This window comes from Drosophila busckii, chromosome 3L, assembly GCF_011750605.1.
Source record: "Drosophila busckii strain San Diego stock center, stock number 13000-0081.31 chromosome 3L, ASM1175060v1, whole genome shotgun sequence".
NCBI lineage: Eukaryota > Metazoa > Arthropoda > Insecta > Diptera > Drosophilidae > Drosophila > Drosophila busckii.
The window spans coordinates 636,585-658,179 of NC_046606.1; the positions used below are offsets into that span (position 1 = coordinate 636,585).

The following is a 21,595-nucleotide window of genomic DNA, read 5'->3' on the forward strand; positions in this document are numbered from 1 at the left end:
ATGATTTATTTTATATATTTACTTTTATTGTGTGACTTATATATTTTACTAACACTATTGAATGTTTATTGCTTTAAATTTAAGTTTTCGAGCATTTCTTGGCAACGGGTGCTCATTGAACTTTTGATATTTTTGTTTAAACTTTTTGTTTTGTGCGCTTAATGAACAACTATTGGCAAAGAAATTACTCATTATATAATTTAAACTAAGCGTTGGTGTGTGTGTGTGTGTGTTTCTGGGTGTGTGTTCCGATGTGTGTGGGTGTGTTAAGTCATTATTTACGTTCTGTTAATATGGCAAGATTAATACATGAAACGATCATTACTATACTAATTTTAAATTAAACAAAGCTATGCGCAGCAGCTTGAACAGAATTTCGTTAAATAAAAATATTCCAATTAAAGAAAGTCAAATAAAAACTGAAAAAAAGTTAAGCTTTCGAAATTCTGCTCTACAAACTCTACACACTCTCCAAAGCTTGCAGTCTACACTGCGCTCGCCTTGTATCTAAAGCTAAAGCTAAACGCGCTGATTGCACAATTTATGGTTAGATTATAAATTAAATTAGACATAATACAAGTATTAAATTAATTAACACAGATATTCGTTTTCGTATGCGCTGTTGTTTCGCTTTGTTATGCAAATAAAAATCGTGGTTATATACAGCTTAGGGGTAGTCACTAGCGTGTGTGCCCCTAATGCAACAAGAAAAAAATGTAATTGAGGCATTGCGGTTAGTTTTGGTGCCATGTGTGTGGGTAGGGGGGGGCAGGGGGGATAACTAAGGCAGTGTTTAAATTAAGCACGCGTACTCTACTCATTAACCAACTGCGCTGGTCCAGGATCATCGTAGGGCGCACCATTGGCGCCAACAAATTGATTATTATTGCGATGCACAAAGCCGCGTCCTGGCGCGGCGTTGTAGTAAACCACACGGCGTATGCCAAACGGATCGACATAGCCGTAGCTGCCGGCGCGCTTGTCGCCCACTTGCGCCTCCTCGTGGTATTGCTTGGGCAGCACATAGCGATAGCCATTGCCACCGTAATCCGTGGCGTCCAGAATTGTTGCTGTGCAGCGGACGCAGCCGACGGCGATAGGCGCGCGCTGGCAGCGGCGGCAGCAGCGCAGCATCCAAAGCATTCACTTCAAGCGGCGAATTGGGCGTATAGTAGTCATAGCCGCTGCCACTGCTGCCACTGCTGCCACTTAGGGGCGTGGCATAGCCTGGCGCTGCAAAAGGCGCTGGCGTGGAGTAGCCAAAGCTTTGCTGCGCTGCTATGGGCGACGGCGTGCTCGAGATAATGCCAATGGCTGTAGGACGTGGACGCTGGCGACGTCGCTGCGGCACAGGCGGCAGCATGGAAAGCTCAGGCGCAATATAAATGGGCGTGCTGGGCGTTGTTGAGCCAAAGCTGCCATAGGCATGATCCGCTTCCGCATCGTATATAGCATTCAGATCATCTATGGGCTCTGCATTCGGTTGTATATGCACCAGTGGCGTCAGCTGTCCACGTTGCAGCTGCTGCCGCGCACGTGGCAGCTCGTCCGGATAATGATCAAAGCCCAGCTGATTGCTTGGCTCCAGCTTGGCTGCCTGCTCCGGTGGCAAATAGTTGAGTTTGCCCACACCGCTGCCCAAGTCGAACAGTTGCCAGCTTGTGTGGCTCATAGAGCGCTGGTGGTGGTGGTGCTGTGGTGCTGCTGCTAACATAACTGTGCTTGCGGTAACCGCCAGCCACGCTATTGCCACCAGCAGTTGCCATCGACCAACACGCCCGATTGAGCTGGTGCGGATTTGGTGGACTTGATGGCGTCCTGCAAACAAATTTAATAGAACATAAAAATATTTAGAAAATGCATAGAAAGCAGACTAAAGATTTATGGTAGGTTTAGGGCTATTTATATATTTATAAAATATAAAAAAAAATATAAATAAAGCGTAATGATTTACTTATTTTTAAAAGTAGTTTGATCTGGCAGATTTGAACTTTCAAAGTTAATATAGACTAAGCTGCATTTAAAAATTATTAAGTTTAAGCTTACACTTCAATAAATAAAGTTTTGATGCTTCATTTGCGTATGTCAATTGTTAGTTAGCAGAAAATACTTTGCTAAATTTAATAGTAATGAATTTTATTCACGCAACAGACAAAATTTTTATACTACAGTTGATAAACTTAAACAAATAAAAGTGCTCAAAGCAACTTGTGCAGGCATTTGATAAAAGTTGTTAATTATGATTAGTTGGCATATTGCCATGAAAGTGGTCACCCTGTTGACGCTCTCTCGCTCTCTGGCTCTCATGAAGATAAATAAAACTTGAATCAGAGCAGAGCTGTATTATTAAATTTAAATCTATAGTCCGCCTTAATTAATTAATATATTTAAATATAAATTTTCGAACAAGTTGTCGAGTGCCGTGAGTGTACGTTAGTTAGTGAGGAATTTGATTTGCCCCCACACAACTGTAACTTATTTTATTAACAATTTAAATGTTAATTGCTTAGCTAACTCAAGCTTACCTCAATGCCTCTGTTGGTGCCGACATATATAGTTTTCGACTTCAATATGCGATAGCCTTCCTTATCAGCAATGTAATCCTTTTGCCGCAGGAAACCCGCAGCATCAATCCAAGCCTCAGTGCCTGCCAAGCCATTTTAGTTTATACTAGTTGCATTTAATTTATACCAGTTAAACACACTTACCTATCACTGTGCCATCCTGCAAACGTTTCTCCTTACGAAATTGCCCATTGTCGGTTTGAAAGCGGAAATATCTTTCGGGTCCCTCATCCGTTTGTATATGGTACTGGCTTTGGCCAGCTTCGCCCCAAGAGGCAGACACCAACGCCGCAGCAAATGACAGCTGCAAAAAAAAAAGTGCAGAGAGTTCAATTAACTTTTTGCTTAACTAATAGCTGCTGCCATATGGGCTAATGGCCAATGGCCATATCCGCTGAACAAACTTGACTAGTTTCAGTGTCAAGTTGATGCAACCGCCAGTTGCCAGTTGCCAGTTGCCAGTTGCCAATTGCGCAATAAAAAACGGAAATTGTGAAAGTGTGGACGACAAACTGGTTCAACATTGCGTATACGCAATGTAAGCGCAAAAGTGACATTGCCAATTAGAATACATTGGCTGCGACAATCTTTTGTGAGTGCATTGCACTGCACAGTGGGCTGTTTGCCTTAAATCAGCTTCAGCTTGAATATTTATTATTGCAAATAATTTAGGTAAATTAAATATGCATATTAAATTGTTTTGTTTGGCGCTGTAAATATGAATAATGAGTTTAAAGCGAATTGCTTTCTCACAAAAAATAACAAAATTCTTTTTGCGCGCTATAATTAACAATAAATTGCTGACTAAGCGCGCCTAAAGACAAATCAATCAGCTATAGATTACATCAGAGCTACAAAAATTTTGATTCACACACTTTCTAGACCCTACAGTGGGCTAAGTGCTATATAATTTATAAATATTTGCAAGCTAACGTCATAATCAATCAGCAAGCGTAAATAGTGTAGCTAAAAATTTATGACAAGCGCTAATGCAATAACATAAATTGTGCAAAAAAACAACAACAACAATAGCAAATGTTATTGTGGCCATTTCCGTTGTGGAGCAAAGAGTAAAAGTGGCAAGCTATAAGAAATTATATGTTGCAGTTATTTAACCGGTTGGCGTTGGTGGCAACATATGTTCAGCCCCAGTTGTTGTTGTTGTTGCCGGCTTTGGCTTTAACAGTTACGTGAGAATCCGCAGCCTCCCAGACAGGCCAACTCCTTTGGCTTTGTAGCTGCGCGCGCGCCTTAAAACCCAAAACTACAAAACAAAAGTGGAAAATCACGTTTTTCTTGGCGCGCTTTTATTTTCTTGTTGTTGTTGTTGTTGCTGGCTAGTTATTGTTGCTGCTGCTGTGCAAAATGGTAACAAAGCCGCTTGCGCAACAGCAAAATATATTTCGCTTTATTTTTTTCTTGTGGCTTACAAATTTTTCAAGCGTAATTTACGCAGTCAAGGCAAAACATAAATTCTAGCAAAAGTTAGTTGCAATTTATGCGCCAAACTCTTTGTGCTTCGCTGCCCTCCTGGGGTGTGTGTGTGTGTGTGTGCCTTGCCCCCATAATGACCTTCAACATTAGTTAATTAAAACTCACTTCACAAAAGTTTATAATTATGTGCGCGCTCTAAAATTTATTGGAGCAACAACAACAACAATAATGATAAATGAGCCGCAGCAAAATCGAATTCGAATTCTATGCGAGGCGCTAATGAAGCGCAGCCCACAGCGCTTAAAGCCAAAAGACTTGCAATCTACCCACGCCAAGTAACATATAAAGCTATGTGCATATATGAAAAATTAAAACATGTTAATTACAACTGAAGGCAAGTACAAATTGATGTTGAAAAACAAAAGACTTGGAACACGAACTTGCTGCTGGGCTGCTGCTTAGTGAGTTTGAAAAGTTTCGATACAAGCAAAAAGAATTTATATTCATTATAGAATTATATATATATATTATAGAAATATAGCTGCTCAAAAATACACAAGATTGAATTATAGCAACAGCTGATTCAAGCAATTTGAACAACCAATAAAAAAGGTTACAAGTAAATAAAATATTAAAGGTGCTGTATTTCATAATAAAGTTAATAATAAATGCACAGCAATTAATCTTAAATTACAAACAAATTTAAGCATGGCATCAGTATGTAAAACGCACTAGGCATTAATTTCATAGTAAAGACTAAATTGATTTTGAGTGTTAATTGAGAGTTGAATTACTAAGAGCAGCGTCAGTTAAGTCAGATGCATTGAGCCAAAGTGCATAATATTTGTTTCATTTTATGCACAGCAGCACAACAAACAAAGCTTGTTACATTAATAACAAAAGGTTAGTTGCAATTTCTTGCCATCAAAAATTTCATACATAGGCGCAGCTTTGGCATTGCCGCTTAGCTCAACGAAGCTTATAATAATTTCTAATTGCTCAAATTCCACACACACGTGATGGTACCACACACACACTAAGGTAATTCTATATTGTATGAAACATTTCATTAGACACAATCAATTCCGAGAATGCCAACAGCAGCAGCCAATTGGCTAAATTGCCTGACGAACTGAGCTGAGTCGCTGTTGCGCTCTTGGCTTTGCCGCCTATTGGATTACACATATTTTTGCACCCACACAAACACACACACACACACACACACACACACAGATATATGCATAAGCATTAGAAGCTACTGACAGCTTGCCGTCATATTTCGAGCATGGCTTAAATCGCTGTGGGAGCAACAACAACAACAACAGCTTCGGTACTTGGCCATAAAATTGTATTAAATTTCATTAGTTGATTGACTTTTTCGCAACCGAAATAAACAAAAAACTATTTGCTTTGCCTTATTTGGTCAACAGTTTTTGGTTTTGGCGTTCACTATTTCCTGTTTGTTGTCAATTTGTTAGAATATATAATTGTTATAAACACAAGATGGTTGTGTGTTGGCTGTAACAGCTATATGTATATATATATATATATATATATATAATATGCTGGCTGGCTGGCTCGTTTGTCCACATCAAAAAGTGCTACGCATTGCAGTTGCAGTTTTTTTTATTGCAACGCCTCGCTTTTTAGCCCAGTTAACATGCACATTTGCATATTGGCAGCTGTTTGGCTGTTCGCAAACATGCGCTAATTTCTATAAATAAATGAAACAGTTGACTGCAGATCAAGTGCCAAAGTCACGGCTGTCAAATAGCTTAGCAAATTGTTAGGGTATTTTACAAAATGAAATCATATTTGTTAGCAGATTTTAATTAGCTGTCAGTCCAGTAATAAAAAGTTGCAAAAATTCAATAATTTATGGCACATATTTTGTATTAACAAAAATAAATAACTTGACGAGTTAAGATAAATGTTCTTATTTGAATATTGTGACAGTTTAGCAAACAACAAGCTATGAAAAATATAAAAGCAGCTAAAAAGAAAAGTTTTGTTCATAACATTTTTGTATTGTTATTATTAAAATGCTTTAAATCACCAGCTGCTTGAATTATTTTGCACAAACAACATAAAAAACTTTATAAAACTAATTGCTGCATTAAAGTTAAGCAAATCAGCCTGACGAACTTTGTTGCTGTAGCTTCTGCTAATTAACTTATAGCATTTAATGCTAAGCTATAAACATAATAAATATTTAACGACTTAGCTTAAGCTTTAATGCAAAGCCCAAACTTTATAGCATATTAATTTTGAAACAAGTTAAAATGCATACAATTGTTGCTTATGTGTTAAATATGTTAACTGACTAGTGACTAACTAAACTATCTAACAAAATAGATTCTCTGTTGCGCTTCATTTTCTTTATATGCATTTGAAATAGTTACAAGCGATTTAGATTTAGCGCAAGCCAAGTCTAACTTGTGGCTTATATAAGTTAAGTTAAGTACTGCTAGCAATTAATTAAACACATATAAGGGCATGCAGCTGCCCCATATAAACAACTTTTATATTTGGCACATTTCTGTATTTTGTTGCTGCATTGCGATTGCATCATTTGCTTGCTATTTGTGGCAGCCAATGCGTAACAGCTGTGGCATGCATATGCAGCAAGCTGTGAAATGCCGCTGACGCTCATATTGTGAGCTTAGAATATGAATAATTATAATAATTATGCAATTGACATGCACGCAACGTTTATAGTTCATAAAGCGAGCAATGAAAAAGTTATAGCTTATTATTATTTTATGCGTAGCGACGATCAAGGTCAGCTCAAGCGTAAAGCGCTAGGGCTTAGAATCACGCTAACGCTTTTCACTTTTCAACGTGCTATGTGTGTCAACAGCAGCAACAACAACAACAGCAGCAGCAGCAACTTTATTAAATTGCATTGCATAATGTGCAGAGAATTATTGTTGAGCGGCGCGCCTAAAATTTGTCGAGGCGTAAAGTGTTGTGTAAGCTTTTTGCGCTTGAAGGTCGCGCCTTAAATTAGTCTGGAGTGGTAGCTACTAAGCAAAGAATTGCTGTTTGGCAAGTTCGTGTGCTAAGTCATTTGCTTTTCCGCATTTTTTTTTTGTTTTTGGCACCAAAGGCAAAACAGTTGCAACTAGGTTACTCGCTTTTGTGGTCAGCATTCGTGACATTCGGCCCCACAAGAGAGTGAAAGTTGCACGAAAAAAATACAAAAAAAAAAATTAAATTCAGCTCAGCTTCGACATGGCCCAATGCAACTTGGCATAGGCAACGTTGCTGTTGCTGTTGCTGTTGCTTTTGTTTGTTTATTTGGCCATGTTCAATGTGCGATCGTGTTTTAATTTTCGTGTTGCTGCCTTTTCATTGTCAGCGGCCGTGCGGGCATGCAACATGTTGCTGCTGCTGCTGCTGCTTCTGCTTGTCTGGCTAAAATGCTAAAACGTATTTCATAATTGCTGTGCCTTAGCAACGACGTCAATGTACATATAAAGCTATGCAGCAGCAACAGTTGCTGCTACTGCTGTTGTTGTTGTTGCAGCCAAATTAATCATTGTAATTGGTCAAACACTTTGCTTAAAACTTAAACAGCGTGTAAATGAACTTCATAGCACGTACGCGTATTCAACGCTCTCGCTCTCGCTCTCGCTCTCGCTCTGTGGGAAAAACTGCATTTTGGCAGCCGCTTGGGGCTGGGCGGGCGCCGTGAACTGTGTCAGCCATAAAAATGCCGCATTTTATGCACAACGCTTGGCATAGCCGCATGTTTCAATTTTCACTTCAACAAACTCTTTTATATGTGCCTAACCAAAGGGCCAGCAGCTTTGACTTTGGCACACTTTGGCGCCTGCGTAGGCCGCCTCAGTCTTTGTCTAACTTAACGCTCTCAGCTTGGCTTGGCTTCAGTTTTATTTGCCGTGTGGGTTGCTAGGGCGACTGACTGACAGTCAACTTTAATATATGCGCATTGCTTGTTTGCACTCTAACAACTTCCAGTTCTAGTCTGAGACTGAGACTGCGACTGAGAGAGAGGAGAAGCTGCAATTTAAGCGTGTGAGCTGCCAGCCAAGGCGTGTGCATTGTCAACTGCATTGCAATGGAAATTGAAATTGAATTTGAAAAATTATATATGACAAAGTTGAAGTAGAATCGGTATTAAATATTTTTATAAAGTCAAAAAGCAACTAAAGCTCAGTCCAATGAAAATTCTAGTAATTATCAAATTTATGCGCGTTCACAAATTTCAGTTTCAGACTGAGAGAGAGAAAGAGAGCGCGCGACCTAGATCTGCCACTTGAGCCTTATCTTTTATCAGCACTATAGCTTCATACACTAGTAGCGAACTTTACTTATATACTCGATTTAAATAAATCCAGCTCAATCACATAATTAAATTTAATCTTGAAAAATTATTATGTTTTCAAGTCAACAATATACATATTCTAAATAAACTTGTTGATAAGGCAAATACTTTTGCCAAATTTTATTCTTTCTAAATTCTAAGCAACCGGATGCTCGCTCAACTTGACCTTAGGTTATCCTTTATCCGCGCTATAGCTACTCATTTGCCAAATATAATTCTTACTTTAGTTTACTTTTAATTTCAAACGCGTGCAGTTTAAATTAAATTATTAGCAAACGAATTTCTTAAACAAATGAAGTGTAAACGTTATAGCCAATTCCACTTTATTAATTGCTTTCATATTGGCTCTAAATGGAGCCTTTGAAGCTTCCGCCAGCGACGAGAATGAGGTGAGCAGCAAGTGAAATTCATTGTGTGATAATGTGCAATTAATTTAAGCTACTTTTCGTTAGTTTTGTAGCGCATCACAGCCCATAGACCAGCAGTGTGGCAAGTATGCATACAACATACTGAAGCCACTTCTAACATATCTGAAATATCTGCAAACCAAAGTCAATGACAACAATATTGTTACGTTAATAAAAACAAATGAACATTTAAATGAAGAGCTTACTTCTCTAAAGAATACACTTAAGGAAAAGAATGAGCTACTTGATGCGTTCAAAAGTAATATGACAGATCTTAAAGAATCTAATTCGAATCTTGAAAAACTTCAAGCCCAAACTGCAACTGATGTGAAAAATATTGAAATATTTTTAAAAAACCACATTAGCAATTCAGAAAAATGTGAGATGGAGCGAAGAAATGAAACGGAGGTAGTAAATAAACTGAAAGCATGTGCCCAAGAACTCAATATCAAGTCAAACAAAATTAATGAACTGGAAGGCCAAATAACTAACGATGCTAAAAAAGCAACGACAGAGCAAATTCCCAAGGCCAATAGTTGTAAAGCATTAGCAGGTGGTGAGCATGAGATTCAAGTGCCTGGTCTGAAGCCATTTGAAGTGCTTTGCAGTGGTGACCACCCAGTGGGTAAGGGCTGGATAATAATTCAGCAACGAATAAATGGCCAAGAGGATTTTGAAAGGAATTGGAACAGTTATCGTGACGGCTTTGGATACTTTTGGGGGGATTTCTTTTTGGGTTTGACCAAGATCCACCACATTACACACTCACAGCGATATGAATTGTATATTTACATGGAAAAGTTTAACACCGAATGGTTCGCCGCTCGCTATGACAATTTTCGAGTGGGAAGCGAGGCTGATCTATTTGAATTGCAAACGTTGGGTAATTATACTTGGACTAACATAGATAACGATAAAATGAGATACCAGGAACATATGAAATTTACAACTTACGATCAGGATAATGATAAATGGATGGATGGTAACTGTGCAAAGGATGTCAGGAGTGGAGGTTGGTGGTACAACAACTGTGCAACATGGTATGTTTCTACAAGCTCGCAAATATTGAAGCAAACAATTAATACTTTCTTATCTGCAGCAACTTAAATGGAAAGTACTTTCAAACTGCAATAGATGATGGACACTCTGCACATTGGCTTGGTTGGAGGTCACTCAAAAAGATTCAAATGCTAATTCGTCCTTTAAATTGAAGGATAAAGCATTTAAAATCACAATTGGTAATTGCTTTTCCCAATAATTAAATCATGTATAATTTTAAATATTGAATAAAGTAAACAATGAACATTCAAAATATCTTTACTTGCATTTGCTGTTTATATAAATATATGAAAATCGCAGCAAAAGAATTAATTTTATATTTATAGAAAAATTGCCACAAACAATTCAATTCAACAAACAAATGCTCAAAGTTCAAGCCAATTGTGGCAAGTTGGCTTCATATTCAAGCAACTCCAGCGGCTCTGCCACATTGAAATGTAGAGCTAATCAACGCTGCTGATTATATGCTTAAATGCTTGAGTCATCGAACTAAAGTCTTTTCGTTTCTAACATTTACATGTTAATTGGCAATGGGTTGAACAAAGGCGCTCTTAACTGCCTTAAAGAGAACGCTCATTTACGCTACAAATTGCAAAAATGTATAATTTGCCATAATTCATTTGACGAACTGCAAAGTTGACAAATGATCAGCGGCAAGAAAAGACATAAAAATTTGATTAGATTTCGTCATTGCTCGAGCTCTCCAACCATATCAGGTAGTCAGCACATTAAAAAAAAACAACAGCAATAACATTCACATATAAATGAAGACTACACCCGCTTATTGCGCATACGCAGCGTTAGCACATAAATTTTTGAAACTGCCAAGCCATAAAAACAGCAGCTGTGGCTAATTTGTTTAAAACAATATTTACTGCATATGTAGCTAATTGTTTTTAGTTGGGAGCCGTGTGAACCAAAATGACCCAAAGCTAGAATTGAAAGCAACAAATTGGGTCAAACGCAAAAAATTGCAGCATCATGTATAAATTTGATTTAATGCGAGTTCATCGGGGGCGTGTCAATAGAAAATTAATGCGTAAAATGCAAATAACAAAATGTATGAATTTGAGTTTCTTTCACTCGAAGCAATGATATTTAATATTTGTGTTTTTAAGTTAATTATGCAATAAACAAGCGCCAAGCTTTGGCTTACAACACGACAGACGACAAGAAGTCAAATACTTTGGATTTATGTTTGTTGCTCTTTCTCTTTGGGTCTGTCTCTATCTTTATAGCTGTCGCTCACTCAAGGTCAACATAAAAAGCGTTACAGTTGTTAATTAATTCAGTTGCGCTAATTTTGTTGTGGCTGCGGCTTTGGTTTATATCTTTGTATTTTTGTAACTATTATTTACAGCAGCTCATTTGCATATTTAATGCCTAGCCAAGTTCATAAACTTGTTACCAATTTGCGCAATTGCAGCTGAGTCGTTGTTTTTTTTTAACTCTTTGAAAAACAATTGAAACGAGTTACGCCTACCTTGACTGCTACCTACGCCAAAGCCCTTTACAGCAGGCAACACACACACACACACACAGACAGACAGACAGCAAGATCATCATCATTCATTCATTCATTCAATCAGTCACTCACTTGCTCATCAACTTTTTCTCTCAGCTACAGCTTCAGCTTTTTGTATTAGTTGATGCCACTGACCTTTAACGCTCTCCCTCTCTCTCTCTCTTTCTATCTCGCTCTTTGGTACTATGCAAATTACCAAATATTTTTGAGATTAATATCGGGGGAAGCCGTTGGCTGCTGCTGCTTCATCATCATCAGCAAAACTCTAAAAAATTTATTTAATGCACGACTTTTTTTGAAATATCTTTAGCCTTTGTCTCTCTAAGCTCTACTACATGTTTATTTATTGCAAACAGTTAAGTTTATAACGTTGTCTATGCCTATTCATTAGACGCTATGTAAATTTTTACTATATGGGTCAAATGCTACAGGTTTAATAGCCAAAGCGCAAATTCGAATATGTGTTAATCGTTTGTATTTGTTACGGATTCTGTTTTTTTTTGCACAGCAGTTATTTTGTTATTGCCAGCACAAATATATATGTCAATGAATTATTCAATAGCTTAAATGTATATGCATAGATTGGGCATTAAAAATCACAATAACAGCAGCTAAAGTCACACGAATATCGCGAATATATAAACTAGGTGTAAAGCAAAATGTTTGCGTAGTTAAGAGGCAACGACTATGGCTATGACCTGGAATATATATTTATAAAATCAACAAAAAATAAATTCAATAAATTAAATTGCTATAAAACAAAAATGTAGAAAAATATTTGCAAGCTCTTGGACACATTTTCTACGAATAGCGTTAACTGTGAACAAACTAAAGCTATATACACCATAGCTGCAACAATTTGCAATAAGCTAACGCTTATCTAAGCCCAAAAACAAGTGGCAGCAATTTGAGCCTATTAACGTAATAAATTAACACAAATTTAAATTAAATATGCAAAAGCAAAGCTTTTAAAAACTCAAATAAATTGTAGTTTGCTTTGTGTTTAAAAAAACATTCAAAGGTTTGAAAATTAGTAAACTGAATAGGCCTGGCATAAGTTTTGATGCAAGCTGCTGTAGAATTTTATTATATACGTTCATAGTTTAGACAACTTTCATAGGCAGCACATGTCTGGGTAAAAAAAAAAAGTATTTTAAGAAATTTATATATTTTAGTTAGAGCGTAAGTAGAACAGAAATGCATACAACGATTATTTGCAGTGCATAGAAATTGTTTGCAGTGCATAAAAATTCGCTATGTCATTTGGCAACGTGGAGGACGTTGGCGATACACTTAGAAGCGTGCTGCAAAGTGGCAAGGACAACGCCGAGGCAAATGGCTTGGACACTGATAATGAGGCGAAGAATTTGCTTTTGGCCTGTCGCAAGCCCAGGCCCGATGTTAACTCGATGACAGTGCGTCAATATTTGGATCAGACAGTTGCCCCCATATTGTTGCATGGACTGCAGGCCCTGGCACGCGATCGTCCTGTCGATCCCATAAGCTATTTGGCTACATATTTGTTAAAGAACAAGAATCGTTGCGAGGAAGTGAATCCCGATTTAATTTAAGTTACAACAAACAGCTGATCAAGTACACGCACACATACACGCACACATATGTGTGTAAATTTTAATTCTTAAGCACTGTGCTAACTGTGTAATGCTCTTACCAGATACCAGCCAAAGCTCAAACACATTGTTTATACGTTTTTTGTTTTTCAATTTCAATTTTTGTTGCTTTTACTATTTGTTTTATTTTTAACTGAGACACTTGCACTCTTAATTCTGTTTGCAATTGTTTTGTTTGTAATTTTTGCGCTGCGCTAATAAATATTAAACTAAAACTTTGTTGTTGTAATTATTTTTGGCAACATGTTGCGCTTAAACGCCTGCGCCTGTTGCAGCAACAGCAAAACAATTTGTTAGGCGCGATTAAAACTTTTCGATGTGTGTGTGGTGTTAAAATAGTTCCGCCGACAGCAGCAGCTGCACTTCCGTTGCAACAAAGTTTAGCTATATATATTTTCAAAAATGTTTAAAGCCTCTTTTTTGTTGTTGTTAAGCCGCACCGCACACACAGCTGTCTCGTTTGCCACTAAAATCGCAACGAACTTAGTGCACAGCTTAAAAACTTCAAAATCAACAAAAAACAAACACGAAGCGGCTTCGGCTTCGGCTTCGGCCTTACGCTCGGCTGCTGCTTCGTTGCTGTCTGCGTCGCTGCTCTGGTCTGGGGCTCTCTATGTTGGAAGTAATCCACTTTGGGGCTGACAAACACTTTCCAGACTTCATCTTAAGCCGCTTAGCCCACCCACAAATTGTCACGCGCCAAATTCGCAGCGCAGCTTATAAACAATTCTTTTAACAATTATAGTTACATATCTTATATATAATTAAAGTGTGTTGCTGTCTGGCTTATAAAGTTCAAAGTTAAGTTGTGCACTCAATTTTATGCGCTCGTCTCAAGTGTTTAGACTTCAATTGTTTTGAAGCTTTTTAGAAAGGGCTGCCTTGATTTTATATATTTGTTTAATTGTTGTATTATTATATATATTATATAGTTGTATATAGCATATCATAATTTTAAGCGGAAATAATCAAGAACTGTACGCAGCACAACTACAGAATTTAAATTCACTAATTATACATTTATTTGTCAAGCTACATGACAAATATATAATTAAAATAAAGTAAATTCGCCTACGCGGCTAAAAGTGTATATAGCCAATTGCTATCTGATAACTTTGATTCAATTTAGAGAGCAGTTGCTATAATTATTTGTCTGCATTTGTTGTTGTTGCCGCGGCTCGTATAACAACTTGAGCTAACTTAAGCTACAAACTTCAAACTCGATTATTTTTTGCGCAAATTGAGCGTGTCTTTGATTTGTGGCGCCACTGCGTTTAAGCTTTTTGTGCTTGTTGCGTGGGTGACTGACAGCTGCTGCTATTGTTGTTGCTTTTGTTTTGTTTTGTTGTTGTTGTTGGCGTCTAATGGAGCAACGCATTTCAAGGCTATAATAAACTGTTCAACTTGTCGCCGGCGGCGCCTGCGCCTTTTGCTTTATGGATTTGTGGGCGTGCCACATGACTGACGTCACACAGCTCTAACATGAATTTGCAACTTAGCATGCAGCGCACACAGTGCGTATGAGTAATAAACTTACAACGCGGAACAAATGTGCGTATTTTGTTTTAATTATTTACAGTCTGCTATTTAAATATTTGAACATGACATGGGCGCCCACGCCCCCCTGCGCTTGACAAGCGTCTTGACATTGCTGTGCGTTTGACAATTGAAATCGAATTCGATCGGCAATGCGTTTGGCAAAATGAATACAAAGCAACGGCCAACTATAAATTATATGCATATGTTATAAATGTTATCGCTTTGCCAGCACATTGTATAATCAAAGTGCGTACACATATGGCGCATACTGTGACGGACAGTCGACTGCCAAGTTGCTGCTGGTGACAGTTTTTTTTTTTTTGACTTTGAGTGTAGCAAATTGGGTGAGCTGCAGCTCCCAGCTAAATATAATATATTGCTTCTATATTAATGCTCAATTGTTGGCAAAGTAAGCCACAAATACATTTCATACAAGAAAATTATATAAAATAGTTTTTGAATTTTATTAAGACTCACCTGTTTTTTTGAAACTTGTCATTGTCATTGCTGTAAACGTAAATAGAAAATAAAAACATAAGCGTATGCAAAATAAAAAGCAATAATAACAATGTTTGATATTGATTTGTCACGAACTATCGACGACGACGCGCACTGACTTTGTTAATAACAATTTATTTTTTGGTTTTTTTTCTGTCATTTTATGATCTACTTTTTATATAAGGCCTGCGCTTTGTACAGTGCCTGAGATAATCGGCTAGCGGCCAAAAGCTGCAGCCTGGTGTCAAAATATGTAAACCTATTTGGTTTAAATGATCTCATGCAGCTAATCCCAGCGAATTGTGAAAGTTTGTGCTCCAAAATAACAAAAATATATAAATCAAAGCCGCCCACACACACGCACACACATGTAAGAAATAAATTTTAAATTTGTGTGCAAAAAATTTATAGAATCTAACAGTTACTAGAGATTGGCAAAAACCAGCATGACCTACGTTAATAGCTGACATGAAATAAAAAGAAAAAATGTCTTAAAACTCCATAGAAAATTCAAACTAATTTTAGACGTTGCGACATCGCCAAAATATCGACAACAACAACAGAAGTTCGCTGAACTGCACAAAGACTGTAGCTAAAGCTATAATATGTAATAACTTAGCAAAAGAAATAAACAACAACAATAACAATAAGACAAAAGCCGCTAAAAATTTCATTAGTTCATGGCAGCGGCAGCAGCAGCCCAAAAAGAAAGCATTCGAAAAAAAGAAAAAGAATGCACACAAATCAGCGTTCGAATTGTTGTTCGAAAATAGAAGAAGCAGCTACCATAGCGAAATTCCGCAGTTATAAAGAGAAATGTGAAAAAAGTTCAAGCTTAGGCGAGAATTAATTGACTTTTTATAGTGACAGTGACAACAATTAATTATATTTTAATATGTACACACATATGTGTGTATGACAGACAGACTTCGATTTTTGAAGTTCGTAGCTACTGCCAACAGAATTTGCTGTTTACTGAGCGGCGCCAATGAACATGAACATTAGTCTCATATAGTAGTGTCAACAACAATTCGACTGGCTAGACAAAATGGAAGAAAGGTCGCAGCCGTAAGTCATCGAACTTTCTTTCTCTTTCTCTCATTCTGTTCGTTGCTAATTTCTATATTAAGTTACAGCTGTTGTCAGCAGCGTTAATTAATTATGCTCGTTGAGATTTAGACTTATAAATGTTGCAGTTTTCTTGGCGAGCCAAGCTGTAATTATTTACAATTAGCAGATTAAGCATACGCCTCGTTAGACAGCTTAAAATTAGTTAGTTATCTATGCTTAAAAGAGTTTTGTGTGTGCCTTGTAATTTAACAAAGTCTCTTTATTTAAATACGCAAATAATTACATACATATGCGCTTAGCAATTCTTTTTTTTGTTGTTAACAATCGCGTGTGTGTCTAGAAATTCCCAAAACAGAACTTTTTATTCTTAGCAACGATTAGCATGTTGAAGAGCGAAGGAACGTCGCGCTGTTCTGTAATTAATAACAGCTTACGAGTTAGCTAACAAATTAAATTTAACTGCTCGTTGTTCTTGGGCCCAGACCAGGCTAAAAGTTGGCGTAGGTGTTACCAGCTAGCGTGGGCTATGCAGATCAGACCGCAATTGTTAAGAAAACTAGAGCCACAGTTTATTTGCAAGTGGGTGTCAAGATTATAAATCAATTGTGCAGTAGTTATTGGTTGTGGTTTAACTTTAATATGCACAAGTCTGAATTTTTGCTTCAAATTAAATACAGGGTGTCGCATGATCTTAGCTACATTCTTAGCCGAAATGTTTGCGCCATTTACTTTTTATAAAATTATATAAATTTCAAATAACATTTTTTTCATATATTTGAAAGCATATTTTTTGTAATTTTCATTGTAAAAACAATGCAAATTGTTTGTACCAAAGAACATGAGACAGCCTGTAGTTGCGTATATAGCGCAATATCTACTGTACTATGCATATTCTTACTTTGACTTTTGCAGCAAAGTCACACACATAACTATACATAATTTCAGCATTTAATTTATACTTTAATTATAATTATTTATGTAAACTACATGCTAACTAATTTCGACTTTAACTTTAGTTCAAAGGATTCGATGTCTTGGCGCTTTCTTGGCGTATGGCATTGATGAGCTCATAGTTGACCAAGAAAGTGAAACGCAGTCCCGATATCTCCACAGTACAGTTATGCGCCAAGCGCGTCTTATTGCCGCTTAACAAGGGCGTACCATCGATAAATATAGCACGTTTACCTTCGTTGGCTATAAAGAAATCTCCATTGCTGCGCATTTTGATGGTGCCCTGACGACGTGAGATTTTGGCAGCGGGTCCTTCCAATGACAAATCGACATCGACGCCGCACTCTTTGGCCTCGCGGCCAAATGTTATCTCCTTGGAGCGCATCAAATAGCGCACTAAACGTCCACAAAGGCACGCCAAGGTCTGATTATCAAATTCGCTGGCAGCCGTAGGGCCCAGCACAGAGTCCACGAGCACGCCCCAGCGTGAGAGTTCGTTCTCCAGCAGACGTATATCGCGCTTATTACGACGATCCGCTAGAGCCAGTTCAATTTCCAGCGCCTCGTCGCGTGGCTCATGCAGATCCTGTTCGAATATGTGATCCTCAGCATCGGAGAAGCTCAAAGGCTGCTCAGAGCCCTGCAGCGGCTTAACACTTTGATCCGGCAGCAGACAATACTGTTTGAGCAGCAGCCAATGATTATGCAGCGATTTGGGAGTGCGTGCGCAATAGAAAGTGCCAGCATTCTTGTCCAGCAGCTCCTGAAACTGCTCCAACTTGGGCGATTCGCTCTGCAGTCAAAGAATAACAAATTAGTTGCGGCTAAGAGACTAAGAGTTCGTATACCAACGCTTTTAATGGTGCCCAGCAGATCCTCCTCCTGCACGCTGTAGAGCGCCTTGCGCTGCACTGACTCCACCAGCTCCGGATGCAAATTGCGCATAGCAGACACAGCTATGCGTGAGACAGCAGGCTCATAGAGCAGCGCATACCAACGCTGCTGCAGCTCCTGCAGCGTAAACTTGCAACTGAACTTTACACCACGATGTATCATGCGCAGATCGTTGGTCTGCTGTATGCCTATGACCAAGGCCAGATCATCTATAGGCTTCCAGCGACCCAAATCCTTGGTGGCCATCTGTGCCAGCGGTCGACCATTGCGGCGTGGTTTTCTAGTGTTTGCAGGACGCGACGGGCGTGGACGGCGCTCGGTGGTAGACATCACTGGTCGCGCTTTGGGTAAACTTTGGGGCAGTGTATGTTGCAATGGCGCGCCACTTGTAGGCAGCGTTGTTATAGGCGTCGCTGCTGTGGCTATTGCAGGCGAAGTTGTAGCGATTACTGACACTATGCTTGGCGTACCAGGCAACGTTTCCACACTAGCAGGCGTCGGCGGCGTTTCTGGCGCACTTACTGTTGCAACTGCTACCGTAGTGGGTAGCAATGTTGTTGTTGTTGTGGTGGCTGCCGCAGGATAATTCTGTGATGTGGTGCGTGGTCGATTGCTGCGACCAGGATCCGCGCTGCCACGATTTGTCGGTATAGTTATGTTATATTCCACAATTTCGTCGTCGAAACGTTTGCGTTTGATTGTACGCGAGGAGCTTGTGTGTGGTGAATTCATAGTAAGCGTCAGTGTCAGTCTCTCAAAATTTTTGCAATTTACAGTTAATTCAGTTAGAACTCACCTTCTGCGCTTAGCAGCTTCGTTTTGCAACTCAACTGGCAAGTTGTGTATGGGAGTTTTACTCAAAGTGCTCGGTGACGTTGTTGTTGTTGTTGTCACTGCTACTGAATTGACAGTTGACGTTATCACGCCTACTATTTGTGAAGCTGCCACAGGTGCCATAGTTGTTCTAATAGCAGCAGCTGTTGATGTATTTGTTATTGCGGGTGTTATTTGTGTGTTTTCCATGCTTTAAGTTATATATTTTTGTTTTTTTCTACGACGCACTAAATAATTTCACGATACTGCCACTTTTAATACTCACTTAATGGATGACAGTGAGTTGCGCCTACATGCGCATAGCTGTCTCGTTCTGGCACGTTGCGCGACTTATCGATATCGTTTTATCACACTGCCGCCACTTTAAGTTTTAAGACTTTATCGCGCTAAAAGCATTTGCACATGCTAAATAATTAAAAATGTATTAATGTTTAATAAATACAGCCGTTACATTTTAACTATTTGCAATATGTTCTATCCCAAGACACCATTTTTGGGCAAGGCTGCGCTGCTGGAAAGCGAAATACTCAAAGTGCACGTAAGATTCAACAACAACAACAAGTGGTGTTTATTATTAATGTTATTGTCCAGTCCGCAGCGCTGCCGCAACTGCTGCCTTGGCTCTGCCAGACGCCTAGGACTACAACCTATCGTGTTAACACCTTACACAGCAGCGTGACTGAGTTTAAGCAAAAATTAGAGTCTATACTAAGCTTTAAATATGGACCTGCTGCACCCAAAGTATACGGACTTCCCGAACTGCCGGAAATTTTGTGCATAGCACCATTGGACAGCACAACAGTTGCAGCATATGATGACACACACAAGCAGATTATAGTGGACACCAGCTGTGGTGCTGCATTGCTGCGTGGCGCGCACATTTATGCACCCGGCGTGCTAGCCATGGAAACGGGCACACAGCTGCGGGAATTGGTTAATGTGTTTGCAGACTTGCCTGGCAAATGCAAACGCGGCACAACTACGCGCTATGAGTGCGAGCAGAAGATCTTTCTGGGCGTGGGCGAGGTGTTAATGCAGCGTCATCAGCTTTACAACAATACAGAACAGGCGCCCACGGGCATTGCCGTGCAGATGAAATGGAATATGAGCGGTGTGCCGGCACTAGGAGATCTCAGCTCTGAGGCAGCTATGCTGCAGAATCTGCCTTCCATAGTGTGTGTGCGTGTGCTGGCGCCGCAGCCAGGCGAGCGTATATTGGACATGTGTGCCGCGCCGGGTAACAAAACCTCACACATTGCCGAGCTTATGCGTAACGAGGGCATCGTTATAGCCTTGGATAACTCTGCTAGTCGACTGCGTGCCATGCAGTCCAAGCTAGAGCACTATAGCTGTATTGAATGTCATCATTTTGATGCTACCAAGGCTTGCCATGTGGATGCAAGCCCTGAGTCAAACAGACCGCCCTTTCCGCCAAACAGTTTTGATCGCATTTTACTGGATGCGCCTTGCAGTGGCCTGGGCAATCGTCCACAGCTTTGCTGCAGCATTAAGCAGCCAAAGGTGCTTGAATCATATCCGCATATACAACGAAGACTGATGACGCAAGCAGTGCAGCTGTTGCGTCCAGGCGGCGTGCTCGTCTATAGCACCTGCACTGTTACCGAGGCGGAGTGCGAGGAACTGGTGGCGTGGACGCTGCGCAAGTTTCCACAGCTGCAGCTAGTGGAGGCGACACCCAAGCTAGGAGCAGCAGCTCTGCCACTGCCTGAGCTTAGTCCCACACTATGCGAGCTGTTGCAACGGTTTGGTCCAGACTTGGATACTGTAGGATTTTTTATAGCCAAATTTCAAAAGTTGTAACACTTTTTAAATAACACTTTAAGCTTTTATATAAATAAATGACTAAGCTAAAAGCTATGACTTTATGCATAATCTTTGCTCTTATCAGCAGCTTACATGAAGCGGAAGCTCAGACTTAAATTCAAGTTGAATACTGTTATATAGTGCAGTTTACAAAACGTAATTGTTTAAAAATGAAGTGTAAATGTTTTTGCAATTATAGTCTTATTAATTGCTATAATATTGGCTCTAAATAGATTCTTTGAAGCTGCTGCCAGCAACGAGCACGAAGTAAGCAGCAAGTGCAATTAATTAAAGAGAAACTTAACATAATTTTCATTTTTGAAGCAGCTGCAAAGTAAACTTAACATCAACAATGTTGATGCTTTAATCAACGAAAATGAGCAATTGAAAGCTGAAAATAGTAAACTAAAAGATAAACTTGACTCTTATGATACAAATATTGCCGATCTTAAGAAAGCTAATAATGATCTGAGCAGTAACAGCGAGAGTCAAAATAAAATAATTTATGCAATGGCAAATAATTTAGCGCTGACCATTAAAAGCTTAAATAAAGAAATAGTAAAGCTTCAAGCTCAAACTGCAAGCGATGCCAAAAAGATTGAACAACTATTGGAAGAACATACAAATAGTACTAACGAGAAATTTGAGATGAATGTAAGAGATCAAACTGAGCTACTAGCCAAGCTGCAAAAATGTTCTAAGTCCAATACAAACCACGAACTGCAGCCGCAGATAAACGAGCTACAAGTGAAAATGAATTCTGTTGCCAGAATAGTTGAAGATTTGCCCGAATACATGAATCCTCAGCTTAGTTGTAATGCATACAGTCCGGGTGTACATACAATCGAAGTGCCCGGTCTGAAACCCTTTAAAGTACTTTGCAGTGATCATAGTACAGTGGGCCCTGGCTGGATAGTTATACAGCAACGAATAGACGGCAAAGAGGAATTTCAGCGGGATTGGAAGAGTTATCGCAACGGCTTTGGATCCTTTCAAGCAGATTTCTTTTTAGG

General features: G+C 39.0%; 4 protein-coding genes across 4 annotated transcripts; 2 read left to right on the top strand and 2 right to left on the bottom strand.

The window, feature by feature from the left end:
* Positions 1 to 71: 71 nt before the first annotated feature.
* On the bottom strand, positions 72 to 13,185 carry LOC108601160. The gene is given in 7 exon segments (XM_017989092.2): positions 72 to 1,063; positions 1,065 to 1,639; positions 1,641 to 1,757; positions 1,759 to 1,818; positions 2,526 to 2,647; positions 2,709 to 2,868; positions 13,013 to 13,185. Coding segments are annotated over 7 exon segments (1,311 nt in total). The 5' UTR covers positions 13,040 to 13,185; the 3' UTR covers positions 72 to 813.
* On the top strand, positions 12,428 to 13,083 carry LOC108601161 (protein dpy-30 homolog). The gene is made up of 2 exons (XM_017989093.1): positions 12,428 to 12,522; positions 12,581 to 13,083. Exon 2 carries the CDS (start codon positions 12,597 to 12,599, stop codon positions 12,909 to 12,911), a length of 315 nt encoding a protein of 104 aa, XP_017844582.1. The 5' UTR covers positions 12,428 to 12,522; positions 12,581 to 12,596; the 3' UTR covers positions 12,912 to 13,083.
* A 3,063-nt stretch (positions 13,186 to 16,248) lies between the features above and the next one.
* Positions 16,249 to 18,965, bottom strand: LOC108600898 (microspherule protein 1). Its single transcript, XM_017988722.2, has 3 exons — positions 18,721 to 18,965; positions 17,883 to 18,636; positions 16,249 to 17,823 (listed from the first exon to the last, which is right to left on the bottom strand). The coding sequence occupies exons 1-3, from the start codon at positions 18,945 to 18,947 to the stop codon at positions 17,092 to 17,094; spliced, it is 1,713 nt and encodes a 570-aa protein (XP_017844211.1). The 5' UTR covers positions 18,948 to 18,965; the 3' UTR covers positions 16,249 to 17,091.
* Positions 18,966 to 19,162: 197 nt separating this feature from the next.
* On the top strand, positions 19,163 to 20,613 carry LOC108600899 (tRNA (cytosine(72)-C(5))-methyltransferase NSUN6). Its single transcript, XM_017988724.2, has 2 exons — positions 19,163 to 19,296; positions 19,350 to 20,613. The coding sequence occupies exons 1-2, from the start codon at positions 19,186 to 19,188 to the stop codon at positions 20,577 to 20,579; spliced, it is 1,341 nt and encodes a 446-aa protein (XP_017844213.2). The 5' UTR covers positions 19,163 to 19,185; the 3' UTR covers positions 20,580 to 20,613.
* Positions 20,614 to 21,595: the final 982 nt, after the last annotated feature.

Bases quoted from the DNA above. Each gene is read 5' to 3' on its own strand.
- LOC108600899 (XM_017988724.2), top strand. From the start codon at position 19,186: ATGTTTAATAAATACAGCCGTTACATTTTAACTATTTGCAATATGTTC. The intron at 19,297-19,349 runs GTAAGATTCAAC...GTTATTGTCCAG, and splicing joins GCGAAATACTCAAAGTGCAC to TCCGCAGCGCTGCCGCAACT.
- LOC108601161 (XM_017989093.1), top strand. From the start codon at position 12,597: ATGTCATTTGGCAACGTGGAGGACGTTGGCGATACACTTAGAAGCGTG.
- LOC108600898 (XM_017988722.2), bottom strand. From the start codon at position 18,947: ATGGAAAACACACAAATAACACCCGCAATAACAAATACATCAACAGCT. The intron at 18,637-18,720 runs GTGAGTTCTAAC...ACCACACACAAG, and splicing joins GAAGCTGCTAAGCGCAGAAG to CTCCTCGCGTACAATCAAAC. The intron at 17,824-17,882 runs GTTGGTATACGA...CTTTGACTGCAG, and splicing joins TGCTGGGCACCATTAAAAGC to AGCGAATCGCCCAAGTTGGA.